This window comes from Hypanus sabinus, unplaced genomic scaffold (genome assembly GCF_030144855.1).
Source record: "Hypanus sabinus isolate sHypSab1 unplaced genomic scaffold, sHypSab1.hap1 scaffold_790, whole genome shotgun sequence".
Taxonomy (NCBI): Eukaryota; Metazoa; Chordata; class Chondrichthyes; order Myliobatiformes; family Dasyatidae; genus Hypanus; species Hypanus sabinus.
In genome coordinates, this window is record NW_026781641.1 from 156,489 (window position 1) to 169,122 (window position 12,634).

The 12,634-nt window shown below is 55.8% G+C and overlaps 1 protein-coding gene and 1 long non-coding RNA gene across 11 annotated transcripts in view; one reads left to right on the forward strand and one right to left on the reverse strand.

Annotated features, from left to right (window-relative positions):
- LOC132390150 (uncharacterized) overlaps positions 1–9,940 on the reverse strand; it is a 28,229-nt gene extending 18,289 nt beyond the window's left edge. The window contains exon 1 of the long non-coding RNA XR_009510804.1: positions 9,590–9,940. This is a non-coding gene — a long non-coding RNA (uncharacterized LOC132390150). The remainder of the gene's footprint in view (positions 1–9,589) is intronic.
- LOC132390149 (NACHT, LRR and PYD domains-containing protein 3-like) overlaps positions 1–12,271 on the forward strand; it is a 57,230-nt gene extending 44,959 nt beyond the window's left edge. For 5 of the 10 annotated variants that reach the window (XM_059962759.1, XM_059962761.1, XM_059962760.1 and 2 more), the window contains 6 exons: positions 9,951–10,037; positions 10,193–10,363; positions 10,488–10,688; positions 10,843–11,013; positions 11,169–11,336; positions 11,499–11,909. In XM_059962759.1, coding sequence (XP_059818742.1) covers positions 9,951–10,037; positions 10,193–10,363; positions 10,488–10,688; positions 10,843–11,013; positions 11,169–11,336; positions 11,499–11,586 — 886 coding nt within the window. In that variant the 3' untranslated portion in view covers positions 11,587–11,909. Of the gene's footprint in view, positions 1–9,950; positions 10,038–10,192; positions 10,364–10,487; positions 10,689–10,842; positions 11,014–11,168; positions 11,337–11,498 lie in introns of all 10 variants that reach the window. The other 5 variants (XM_059962766.1, XM_059962764.1, XM_059962765.1 and 2 more) reach the window with 5 other exon arrangements.
- Positions 12,272–12,634: the final 363 nt, after the last annotated feature.

Sequence of the window (12,634 nt, forward strand, 5' to 3'; positions counted from 1 at the left end):
AGAGCAAGGATGTCCTTTTGCATTTGTACAGGGCCCTGGTGAGACCACACCTGGAATATTGTGTACAGTTTTGGTCTCCAGGTTTAAGGAAGGACATTCTGGCAGTTGAGGAAGTGCAGCGTAGATTCACTAGGTTGATTCCTGGGATGGCAGGGCTGTCTTACGCAGAGAGATTGGAGAGATTGGGCTTGTACACGCTGGAATTGAGGAGATTGAGAGGGGATCTGATTGAAACGTTTAAGATAATTAAAGGATTTGATAGGATTGAGGCAGGAAATATGTTCCAGATGTTGGGAGAGTCCAGTACCAGAGGGCATGGATTGAGAATAAGAGGTCAGTTATTTAAAACAGAGTTGAGGAAGAGCTTCTTCTCCCAGAGAGTTGTGCAGGTGTGGAATGCACTACCTCGGAAGACAGTGGAGGCCAATTCTCTGGATGCTTTCAAGAAGATATCTGATGGATAGGGGAATCAAGGGATATTGGGACAAGGCAGGGACTAGGTATTGATAGTGAATGATCAGCCGTGATCTCAGAATGGCGGTGCAGACTCGAGGGGCCGAATGGTCTACTTCTGCACCTATTGTCTATTGTTCCTGATGCTTCTTGCATTGAAGTACACACACTTTAGCCCTTCTACGTTACTGCCTTTATACCCTTTATTCTGCTGCCCTTTCCTCAAAGCCACTCTATGTGTCAGATCTGGCTTTACTCCATGCACTTCTTTCACTACTTTATCGCTCTGGGTCCCATCCCCCTTGCAAATTAGTTTAAACCCTCCTGATCCATGCTAGCAAACCTACCAGCAAGGATATTGCTCCCCCTTGAGTTCCGGTGCAACCCATCCAATCTGTACAGGTCCCACCTTCCCCAGAAGAGATCCCAATGGTCCAAAAATCTAAAACCCTGCCTCCTGCACCAACTCCTCAACTGCCATCTCCTCCAATTCTTACCATCACTGTCACGCATTACCGGCAGCAATCCTGAGAACACCACCCTTGAGGTCCTGTTCTTCAGCCTTCTGCCTAGTTCCCGAAACTCACACTTCAGGACCTCACCCCACTTCCTGCCTATGTCGTTGGTCCCAACATGTATCACGACTTCTGGTTGCTTTCCCTCGCGTACCAGAATGTCATGTACCCGGTCAGACACATCCGGACCCTGGCACCCGGGAGGCAACAAACCATGCGGGTTTCCTTCTCACGTCCACAAAATCTCCTGTCTGCCCCCCTGACTATAGAGTCTCCAATGACGACAGCTCTCCTCCACTCCGTCCCACCCTTCTACACCACAGGGTCAGACTCAGTGCCAGAGGCCCTGCCACCGTGGCTCACACCTGGTCGGTCGTCCTCATCAACAGCATCCAGGACGGTAAACTTATTATTCATGGGAATGGCTACAGGGGTGCTCTGCACTACCTGTCTACTCTCCTTCGCTTTCCCCCCTCGGACTGTCACCCAACGACCTGCTTCCGGCAGCCTAGGTGTGACTACCTCCCTGTAGCTCTCAACTATGTCTGCCTCATTCTCCCTTAAGAGTCGAAGGTCATCCAGCTGCTGCTCCAGATTCCTCACACAGTTTTCCAGATCGCCCAGCCACAAGCACTTCTGGCAGATGTGACTCTGCAGGAGAGGGGATTTCCCCCAAGACTGCCTCATCTCAAAGGAGAGGCACATCACCATCTCAGGAGGCATTGTAAAGACCTGTCAAAGCCTCAAATCTCCACTCTCTCACTGGCCGCTTTCCACAGGCCGCTCAGCTTGAGCTACCCCTCTATTTATTTGTTCGAGCTTTTCAAACTGCTTGGTCAATCAGCTGCTTTCTGCTGAGGCTGAGCTATTCAAATCTTGGTTGTCTTGATTTGCACAGTCCAATTGCCAAAACTGCCAGAATCTCTCGAGTCAAAGCCTCAAATTTCCACTCCTTCACTGGCCCATTCACTCACTGGCCGCGTTCCATGACACTACTGTTTGTTTCCTTTAATTCCATATCCATTATGCCAGTTTTCTAAGTAGACACTGACGCAAAAAACTGTTTAAGATCTTCCCCATCTCGTGATGCTCCACACATAGACAACCACTCTGATCTTCTAGGGGACCAATTTTGTCCTTTACTATCCTTTTACTCTTAATATACTTGTAGAAACCCTTCGGGTTTACCTTCACATTATCTGCCAACACAACCTCATGTCTTCTTTATGCCTTCCTGATTTCCTTCTTTAGTATTCCCTTACATTCTCTATACTCTTCAAGTATCTCATTTGTTCCTAGTTGCCTGTACCTGCTAAACACGTACTTAACCAGATCGCCAATATCCCTTGAAAAACAAGGTTCCCTATCCCTGTTAACTTTGCCTTTAATCCTGGCAGGAACATGCAAACTCAGGATGTAAGCGCAGTTCAGTAACTCGCAGTAACAGTAACTTACTGAATACATCATTGCCAGAAAACAACTTATCCCAATCCACTCTTCCCAGATCCTCTCTCATTTCCACAAAATTGGCCCTTCTCCAATTCAGAACCTTAACTGGTGGACCAGTCCTATCCTTATCCATAATTATCTTGAAACTAATGACATTATGGTCACTGGACCCAAAATGTTCGCTGACACATACTTCTGTCACCTGACCTGTCTGATTCCCTAATAGATCAGGTACTGCACCCTCTCTTGTTGGTACCTCAATGTATTGATTTAGAAAACTTTCCTGAACACATTTGACAAACTCCACGCCGTCTAACCCTTTCACAGAGTGGGAGTCCAGGTCAATATGTGGGAAGTTAAAATCCCCTACGATTACAAATTTCTGTTTCTTACATTGGTGTGCTAACTCTCAACAGACTTGCTCCTCCGATTGGGCCGTATATAATAATACCCTATTAGTGTGGTCACAGCTTTCCCGTTCCTCAGCTCCACCCATACGGCCTCTGTAGACGAGCCCTCCGGGCTGTCCCGTCTGCACACAGCTGTGAGATTCCCCTGACTAGTAATGCCACTCCTCCCCCTTTCATCCCTCCCCCTCTATCACGTCTGAAACAACATAACCTCGGAACATGAAGCTGCCAGTCCTGCCCCTCCTGCAAACCAAGTCTTACTAATAGCAATAATGTCGAGATCATCATGTGCCAATCCACGCCCTAAACTCATCTGCCTTACACACAATACTCCTTGCATTGAAATAGATGCACCTGAGAACATTTCTATCACGTACACCATTGATATCTGTCGAAACAGGCAGTCCTCGCATGACCATTATCCTCCTCCACATCACTATCTGCTCTAAAACTCTGCCCCGTCCCCCTGCAACCTTGTTTAAAACCCCCAGAGCAGAACTTGCTAGCCTACCGATAAGGATGTTAGTTCCCCTCCAGTTCAGGTGCAAACTGCCCGATTCGAACTGGTCTCACCTCCCCTGGAAAAAGCCCAATTGTCCAGAAACATGAACCCCTCCATCATGTACCATCCCCTCAGCCACGTATTTAGCTGCATTAGTTCTAGCCTCACCAGCACGTGGCACGGGTAGCAAACCACCTGTGGGATCTCACGTTCCCATCCCCCATTCATTCTCTGGGCTCTCTGTTTCCACTCCCCCTTTCTGCTGTTGGATCTCTCCTCAGCATCCCCCTTCCTCCTGTGGAATCACACTTCCTCATCAAATTCCTCCTGTGAGATATTTCTTCCCCATCCCCCTTCCTCCTGAGGTATCTCTCTTCCCCATCCCCCTTCCTCCTGTGGGATCTCATTCCCATCCCCCTTCCTCCTGTGGGATCTCTCTCCCCAATCCCCCTTCCTCTTGTGGGATCTCTCTTCCACATCCCCCTTCCTCCTTTGGGATCTGTCTTTTCCATACACATTCATCCTGAGGTATCTCTCTTCTGCATCCCGCTTCCTGCTGTTGGGCCTCTGTTCCCAATCCCCCTTCCTCTAGTGGGATCTCTCTTCCCGATCCGCCTTCCTTCCGAGAGATCTCTCTTTCCTAACCCCTTCCTCCTGTGAGTCCTCAGTTCCTTTGCCCCCTCTTCCTGTCGGATCTCACTTCCCCATGCTCCTTCCTCCTGTGGAATCTCTCTCCCCCATTCATTACCCTTCCTCCTGTGGGATCTCTCTGCCGCATCCCCCTTCCTCTTGTGGGATCTGTCTTTTCCATACACATTCATCCTGTGGGATCTCTCTTCCACATCCCCCTTCCTCCAGTGGGATCTGTCTTTTCCATACACATTCATCCTGAGGTATCTCTCTTCTGCATCCTGCTTCCTGCTGTTGGGCCTCTGTTCCCAATCCCCCTTCCTCTAGTAGGATCTCTCTTCCCGATCCCCCTTCCTTCCAAGGGATCTCTTTCCTAACCCCTTCCTCCTGTGAGTCCTCAGCTCCTTTGCCCCCTCTTCCTGTTGGATTTCCCTCCCCCATCCCCCTTCCTCCTGTGGGATCTGTCTTTTCCATACACATTCATCCTGAGGTATCTCTCTTCCGCATCCTGCTTCCTGCTGTTGAGCCTCTGTTCCCAATCCCCCTTCCTCCCGTGGGATCTCTCTCCCCCATCCCCCTTCCTTCTGAGGTATCTCTCTTCCCCACCCCCATCCTCCTGTGGGATCTCTTCCCCATCCCCCTTCCTCCTGCGGGATCTCTTTCCCCCATCCCACTTCCTCCTGTGGGATTTCTCTTCCCCGTCCCCCTTCCTCCTGGGAGATCTCACTCACCCGTCCCCCTTCCTCCTGTGGGATCTCTCTACACCGTCCCCCTTCCTCCTGTGGGATCTCTCTACACCGTCCCCCTTCCTCCTGTGGGATCTCTCTTCCCCGTACCCCTAACTCCTGTGGGATCTCCCTCCCATGTCCCATTCACACCTATGGAATCCCTCTCCACCGTCCCCCTTCACTGTGTGGGATCTGACTCCCGTGTCCCCCTTCCTCCTGTGGGATCTCTCTGCCCCGTCCCCCGTCCACCTGTGGGATCCCCCTCCCCCGATCAACTTCACCCCTGTGTGATCCCCCTCCCCCGTCCACCTTCCCCCCTGTGGGATCTCTCTCCCTCGTCCCCCTTCCCACCTGTGGGATCTCTCTCCCTCGTCCCCCTTCCTCCTGTGGGATCTGACCCCCGTGTTCCCCTTCCTCCTGTGGGATCTCCCTCCCGCCTCCCCCTTCCCCCCTGTGGGATCCCTCCACCGTCCCCCATCCCCCTGTGGGATCTCTCCCCCTTCCCACCTGCGTGCTCTCCGTCCCCATTCCCCCTTCCCCCCTGAGGGATCCCCCCTCCCCCAACCACCTTCCCCCTGTGGGATCCCTCTCCACCGTCCCCCATCCCCCTGTGGGATCTGACCCCCGTGTCCCCCTTCCTCCTGTGGGATCTCCCTCCCCAGTCCCCCTTCCCCCCTGTGGGTTCTCCCTCCCACCTCCCACTTCCCCCCTGTGTGATCCCTCTGCACCGTCACCCTTCACTGTGTGGGATCTGACTCCCGTGTCCCCCTTCCTCCTGTGGGATCTCCCTCCCACGTCCCCGTTCCTCCTGTGGGATCTCTCTGCCCCGTACCCCATCCACCTGTGGGATCCCGCTCCCCCGATCAACTTCACGCCTGTGTGATCCCCCTCCCCCGTCCACCTTCCCCCCTGTGGGATCTCTCTCCCTCGTCCCCCTTCCTCCTGTGGGATCTCTCTCCCCCTTCCCACCTGCGTGCTCTCCGTCCCCCGTCCACCTTACACCCTGTGGGATCCCTCTCCCCCGTCCCCCTTCCTCCTGTGGGATCTCTCTGCCACATCCCCCTTCCTACCGTGGGATCTCTCTTCCCCGTCCCCCATCCTCCTGTGGGATCTCTCTGCCACGTCCCCCTTCCCCCCTGTGGGATCCCCCTCCCCCTTCCACATTCCCACCGTGGGATATCCCTCCCCCTTCCCCCTTTCCCATTTTGTGATTGCCAATCCCCAATCACCCCTGTGGAATCCATCTCAACTGTCCCCCTTCCCCCTGTGGGATCTTGCTCCCCCGTCCCACTTCCCCCCTCTGGGTTCTCCCTCCTCCTTGCCCCCTGTGGGATCTCCCTCCCGTGTCCCCCTTCCCCCCTGTGGGATCCCTCTCCACCGTCCCCCTTCCTCCTGTGGGATCTCCCTCCCACGTCCCCCTTCCTCCTGTGGGATCCCTCTCCCTCGTCCCCCTTCCTCCTGTGGGATCTCTCTCCCACTTCCCACCTGCGGGCTCTCCGTCCCCCGTCCACCTTCACCCCTGAGGGATCCCTCTCCCCCGTCCCCCTTCCCCCTGTGGGATATGCCTCCCCTGTCCTCCTTCCTCCTGTGATATCTCTCTGCCACATCCCCCTTACTACCGTGGGATCTCTCTTCCCCGTCCCCCATTCTCCTGTGGCATCTCTCTGCCCCGACCCCCTTTCTCCTGTGGGATCTCTCTGCCCCACCCCCCCTTCCTGCTGTGTGATCTCTCTCCCCCATCCCACTTCTTTCTGTCGTATCCCCCTCCACCGTCCCCCATCCCCTTGTGGGATCTGACACCCGAGTCCCCGTTTCACCTGTGGGATCACGCTCCCACGTCCCCCTTCCTCCTGTGGGATCTCTCTGCCCCCTCCCCCGTCCACCTGTGGGATCTCCCTCCCCCGTCCCCCTTCCCCCCTGTGGGATCTCTCTCCCCCGTCCACCTTCCCCCCTGTGGGATCTGCCTCCCCTGTCCCCCTTCCTCCTAGAATATCTCTCTGCCACATCCCCCTTCCTACAGTGGGATCTCTCTTCCCCGTCCCCCTTCCTCCTGTGGGATCTCCCTCCGCTGTCCCCCTTCCTCCTGTGGGATATCCCTCCCTTGTCCCCCTTCCTCCTGTGATATCTCTCTACCACATCCCCCTTCCTACCGTGGGATCTCTCTTCCCCGTCCCCCTTTCTCCTGTGGGATCTCTCGTCCCCGTCCCCCAACCTCCTGTGGGATCTCTCTGCCCCGTCCCCCTTCCCCCATGTGGGATCCCCCTCCCCTGTCCACCTTCCCCCCTGTGGGATCCCCCTCCCCTTCCCCCTTCCCCACTGTGGGATCCCCGTCCCCCTTCCCCCCTGAAGGATCTCCCTCCCGTGTCCCCCTTCACCCCTGTGGAATCCCTCTCCACCGTCCCCCATCCCCCTGTGGGATCTCTGTTCCCCGTCCCCCTTCCACACTGTGGGATCCCCCTCCCCCATCCACCTTCCCCCCTGTGGGATCCCCCTCCCCCTTCCTCCTGTCGGATGTCCCTCCCCCGTCCCCCTTCACCCCTGTGGGATCCCTCTCCACCGTCCCCCTTCCTCCCTGTGGGATCACTCTTCCCCATCTCACTTCCCGCTTTTGGGATCTCCCTTCCCCCCTGTGGAATTTCCCTCCCGCGTCCCTCCTCACCCCTGTGGTATCCCTCTCCACCGTCCCCCTGTGGGATCTCATTCCCCCGTCCACCTTCACCCCTGTGGGATCTCCATCCCGTGTCCCCCTTCACCCCTGTGGGATCTCCCTCCCGTGTCCCCCTTCACCCCTGTGGGATCTCCATCCCGTGTCTCCCTTCCCCCCTGTGGGATCTCTCTCCCCCGTCCCCTTCCCCCTGTGGGATCCCTCTCTACCATACACCTTCCCCCTGTGGGATCTGACTCCCGTGTCCCCCTTCCTCCTGTGGGATCTGCCTCCCACGTCCCCTTTCCTCCTGTGGGATCTACCTCCCCCGTCCACCTTCCCCCCTGTGGGATCTCTCTTCCCCGTCCCCCTTCCTCCTGGGGGATCTCACTCCCCCTTCCCCCTTCCTCCTGTGGGATCTCACTCCCCCGTCCCCCTTCCCCCGTGGGATCTCGCTCCCCCGTCTCCCTTCCCTCCTGTGGGATCCCTCTCTACCGTCCTCCTTCCCCCTGTGGGATCTGACTCCCGTGCCCCCTTCCTCCTGTGGGATCTCCCTCCCACGTCCCCCTTCCTCCTGTGGGATCTCTCTGCCCCCTCCCCCGTCCACCTGTGGGATCTCCCTCCCCCGTCCCCCTTCCCCCCTGTGGGATCTCTCTCCCCCGTCCACCTTCCCCCCTGTGGGATCTGCCTCCCCTGTCCCCCTTCCTCCTAGAATATCTCTCTGCCACATCCCCCTTCCTACAGTGGGATCTCTCTTCCCCGTCCCCCTTCCTCCTGTGGGATCTCCCTCCGCTGTCCCCCTTCCTCCTGTGGGATATCCCTCCCTTGTCCCCCTTCCTCCTGTGATATCTCTCTACCACATCCCCCTTCCTACCGTGGGATCTCTCTTCCCCGTCCCCCTTTCTCCTGTGGGATCTCTCGTCCCCGTCCCCCAACCTCCTGTGGGATCTCTCTGCCCCGTCCCCCTTCCCCCATGTGGGATCCCCCTCCCCTGTCCACCTTCCCCCCTGTGGGATCCCCCTCCCCTTCCCCCTTCCCCACTGTGGGATCCCCGTCCCCCTTCCCCCCTGAAGGATCTCCCTCCCGTGTCCCCCTTCACCCCTGTGGAATCCCTCTCCACCGTCCCCCATCCCCCTGTGGGATCTCTGTTCCCCGTCCCCCTTCCACACTGTGGGATCCCCCTCCCCCATCCACCTTCCCCCCTGTGGGATCCCCCTCCCCCTTCCTCCTGTCGGATGTCCCTCCCCCGTCCCCCTTCACCCCTGTGGGATCCCTCTCCACCGTCCCCCTTCCTCCCTGTGGGATCACTCTTCCCCATCTCACTTCCCGCTTTTGGGATCTCCCTTCCCCCCTGTGGAATTTCCCTCCCGCGTCCCTCCTCACCCCTGTGGTATCCCTCTCCACCGTCCCCCTGTGGGATCTCATTCCCCCGTCCACCTTCACCCCTGTGGGATCTCCATCCCGTGTCCCCCTTCACCCCTGTGGGATCTCCCTCCCGTGTCCCCCTTCACCCCTGTGGGATCTCCATCCCGTGTCTCCCTTCCCCCCTGTGGGATCTCTCTCCCCCGTCCCCTTCCCCCTGTGGGATCCCTCTCTACCATACACCTTCCCCCTGTGGGATCTGACTCCCGTGTCCCCCTTCCTCCTGTGGGATCTGCCTCCCACGTCCCCTTTCCTCCTGTGGGATCTACCTCCCCCGTCCACCTTCCCCCCTGTGGGATCTCTCTTCCCCGTCCCCCTTCCTCCTGGGGGATCTCACTCCCCCTTCCCCCTTCCTCCTGTGGGATCTCACTCCCCCGTCCCCCTTCCCCCGTGGGATCTCGCTCCCCCGTCTCCCTTCCCTCCTGTGGGATCCCTCTCTACCGTCCTCCTTCCCCCTGTGGGATCTGACTCCCGTGCCCCCTTCCTCCTGTGGGATCTCCCTCCCACGTCCCCCTTCCTCCTGTGGGATCTCTCTGCCCCATCCCCCGTCCACCTGTTGGATCTCTCTGCCCCGTCCCCAGTCCACCTGTTGGATCTCCCTCCCCCGTCCCCCTTCCTCCTGTGGGATCTTCCTCCCCCGTGCCCCTTTTTCCTTTGGGATCTCCCTCCCCCTTCCCCCTTCCTCCTATGGTATCTCCCTCCCCCGTCCCCCTTCCTCGTGTGGGATCTCTCTGACCCATCCCCCTTCCTCCTGTGGGATTTCTCTTCCTCATCCCCCTCCTCTACTGGGATCTCTCTGACCCATCCGCTTCCTTCTGTGTCTTTCCATCCTTTACCTTAGGTGATGTCCCTTCCTCCATCTCCCATCGACATTTCCCGATTCTCAAATCTTCCTCACTGTTTGACTTCTCCCCTTCACACCTGCCCTTTCCGACTGTCTCACGTCAGGAACACTTTTCTAACCATTAGGGAATGAGAGAGAATATGTGGAGTTTACAGGGTCACACCGACAGATGAAATTACTGACATTCGGTGAATTCATTGGAGCTGGGCAGTGAGGGACATTGACAGTGATGGGATCTACGATCAGTGAATTACTGAAGGGTTTAATGTTCCCTGAAATATCCGAGTGAGAGAAATGCCCTCAGACGGACGATTTTAATCACAATGTTCATCAATTTGTCTGTTTGTGTTTAGACTGAACAATAATAAACTGGGGGATTCAGGAGTGAAACTGGTGTCTGCGGCTCTGAGGAACCCGGAGTGTAAAATACAGACACTGTGGTAAGTACCAAACTGTGGGAGATTGTGTTTACAGTCACTGTGTGTCTGACACTGAACATTATTGTGATCAGTAATTGTGTTACTGATAAACACTGGGGATTTGTACCGTCTCCTGTCTCTCTGTGTCCTTCACCCTCACTCTCTCTCATCTCCAGGCTGATGAATGTCGGTCTCACAGATTCTGGTGCCGAGGATCTCGTCTCCGCTCTCAGTACAAACCCGTCACTGACGGATCTGGACCTGAGTGGTAATGAACTGGGGGATTCAGGAGTGAAACTGGTGTCTGCGGCTCTGAGGAACCCGGAGTGTAAAATACAGAGACTGTGGTAAGTACTAGACTGTGGGAGATTGTGTTTACAGTCACTGGGTGTCTGACACTGACATTAATGTGATCAGTAATTGTGTTACTGATAAACACTGGGGATTTGTACCATCTCCTGTCTCTCTCAGTCCTTCACCCTCACTCTCTCTCATCTCCAGGCTGAGGAATGTCGGTCTCACAGATTCTGATGCCAAGGATCTCGTCTCCGCTCTCAGTACAAACCCATCACTGACGGAGCTGGACCTGAGTGGTAATAAACTGGGAGATTCAGGAGTGAAACTGGTGTCTGCGGCTCTGAGGAACCTGGAGTGTAAAATACAGAGACTGTGGTAAGTACCAGACTGTGGGAGATTGTGTTTATAGTCACTGGGTGTCTGACACTGACATTAATGTGATCAGTAATTGTGTTACTGATAAACACTGGGGATTTGTACCGTCTCCTGTCTCTCTGTGTCCTTCACCCTCACTCTCTCTCATCTCCAGGCTGAGCGGTGTCGGTCTCACAGATTCTGGTGCCGAGGATCTCGTCTCCGCTCTCAGTACAAACCCATCACTGACGGATCTGGACCTGAGTGGTAATAAACTGGGGGATTCAGGAGTGAAACTGGTGTCTGCGGCTCTGAGGAACCCGGAGTGTAAAATACAGAAACTGTGGTAAGTACCAGACTGTGGGAGATTGTGTTTACAGTCACTGGGTGTCTGACACTGAACATTAATGTGATCAGTAATTGTGTTACTGATAAACACTGGGGATTTGTACCGTCTCCTGTCTCTCTGTGTCCTTCACCCTCACTCTCTCTCATCTCCAGGCTGGACAATGTCGGTCTCACAGATTCTGGTGCCGAGGATCTCGTCTCCACTCTCAGTACAAAACCATCACTGACGTGGCTGGACCTGGGATACAACTCTCTGACAGACCGATCTGTCCCCGCTCTCCGCCGCCTCATACTGACCCTCCCGAGTCTGGAGCTGATTGAGTGAGTGTTTGTGTTAATGTTCAATGTGATAAAATATCAGCGGATCCGCGGGTTTTCTGGTGATATTTGTCTGTGAGTGTTGTTGAAACATTAACCCCGGTCCCCCGTTACTGACACTGTTGTGTGATCTGTTTATTTCATCTTTATTTCATCTTTATTCAGGCTGTGGGGGAATCGGTTCAGTGAGACCGGGATGAGGGAACTGAGATCTCTACAGGGAGTCAGACCCGGACTGAGAGTGATCCTGTGAACATCTGAATGTGTGAACATCCCCGCCCGCGGGGTGGGGACATTTGGCCGACTCCCCGCCCTCCCCTTTAACTCCCGCCCTTACCTTTAACGGCCGCGCGCCGGGGCTGATTCCCAACGGTTTTAACGGAACCGGCTCGGGTCTCGCGCTGTGTGCGTCGCTCGCAGCGGTCCCGCAGTGACGTGTTTCCGCCTGTTGTCCGGCGGGGCAGCATCAGCCGGAAGTGCGTGGAGGAGACTCCCCACGTGACTCCCCGGGGAATTACCCGGACAGGAAGAGCCCGGGGTCCGGGGCTCAGTCTGGGACACCGGAGTCCCGGGGTGGGGGGGGGATGGTCCCGGGAGAGAATCCTTTTGCCCCCTTTGCTGAGGACGGAGGATTCGGCAGCCTGGCCGATATAATGATGTTAAATGGACAAATCCCTCGGCAGTGACCCTGGATCTGCAGCGATCCCGGACACGGCCCCGAAGTGTGAATTTATAATCAGTTTTATAATTTTATAATCAGTTCCCCGATGCAGAGTGACGGTGAGAAACGGGACAGATTATTCAACCGGTCACTCCTTGTCGCCAGTCAGTTAATTGTGTGTGACTGTGAGCAGATCATTTATTCCCGCACGTTAGCAGCTCACACATTGTTTCATTGATACTTCTCATAAAAAATCAATAAACCACTGTATCTTCCTGTCTTGTGTCGGACTCGAGTTTTATTTGAGGTTTCTGTTCATCACACACTCCCGGGGTCAGACTCAGAGTGAAGCTCCCTCCACACTGTCCCATCACACACTCCCGGGGTCAGACACAGAGTGAAGCTCCCTCCACACTGTCCGATCACACAGTCCCGGGGTCAGACACAGAGTGAATCTCCCTCCACAACATCCTGTCACACACTCCCGGGGTCAGACACAGAGTGAAGCTCCCTCCACACCGTCCCATCACACACTCCCGGGCTCAGACACAGATCTGAATCTCCCTCCGCACCGTTCCATCACACACTCCCGGGGTCAGACACAGAGTGAATCTCCCTCCGCACCGTCCCGTCACACACT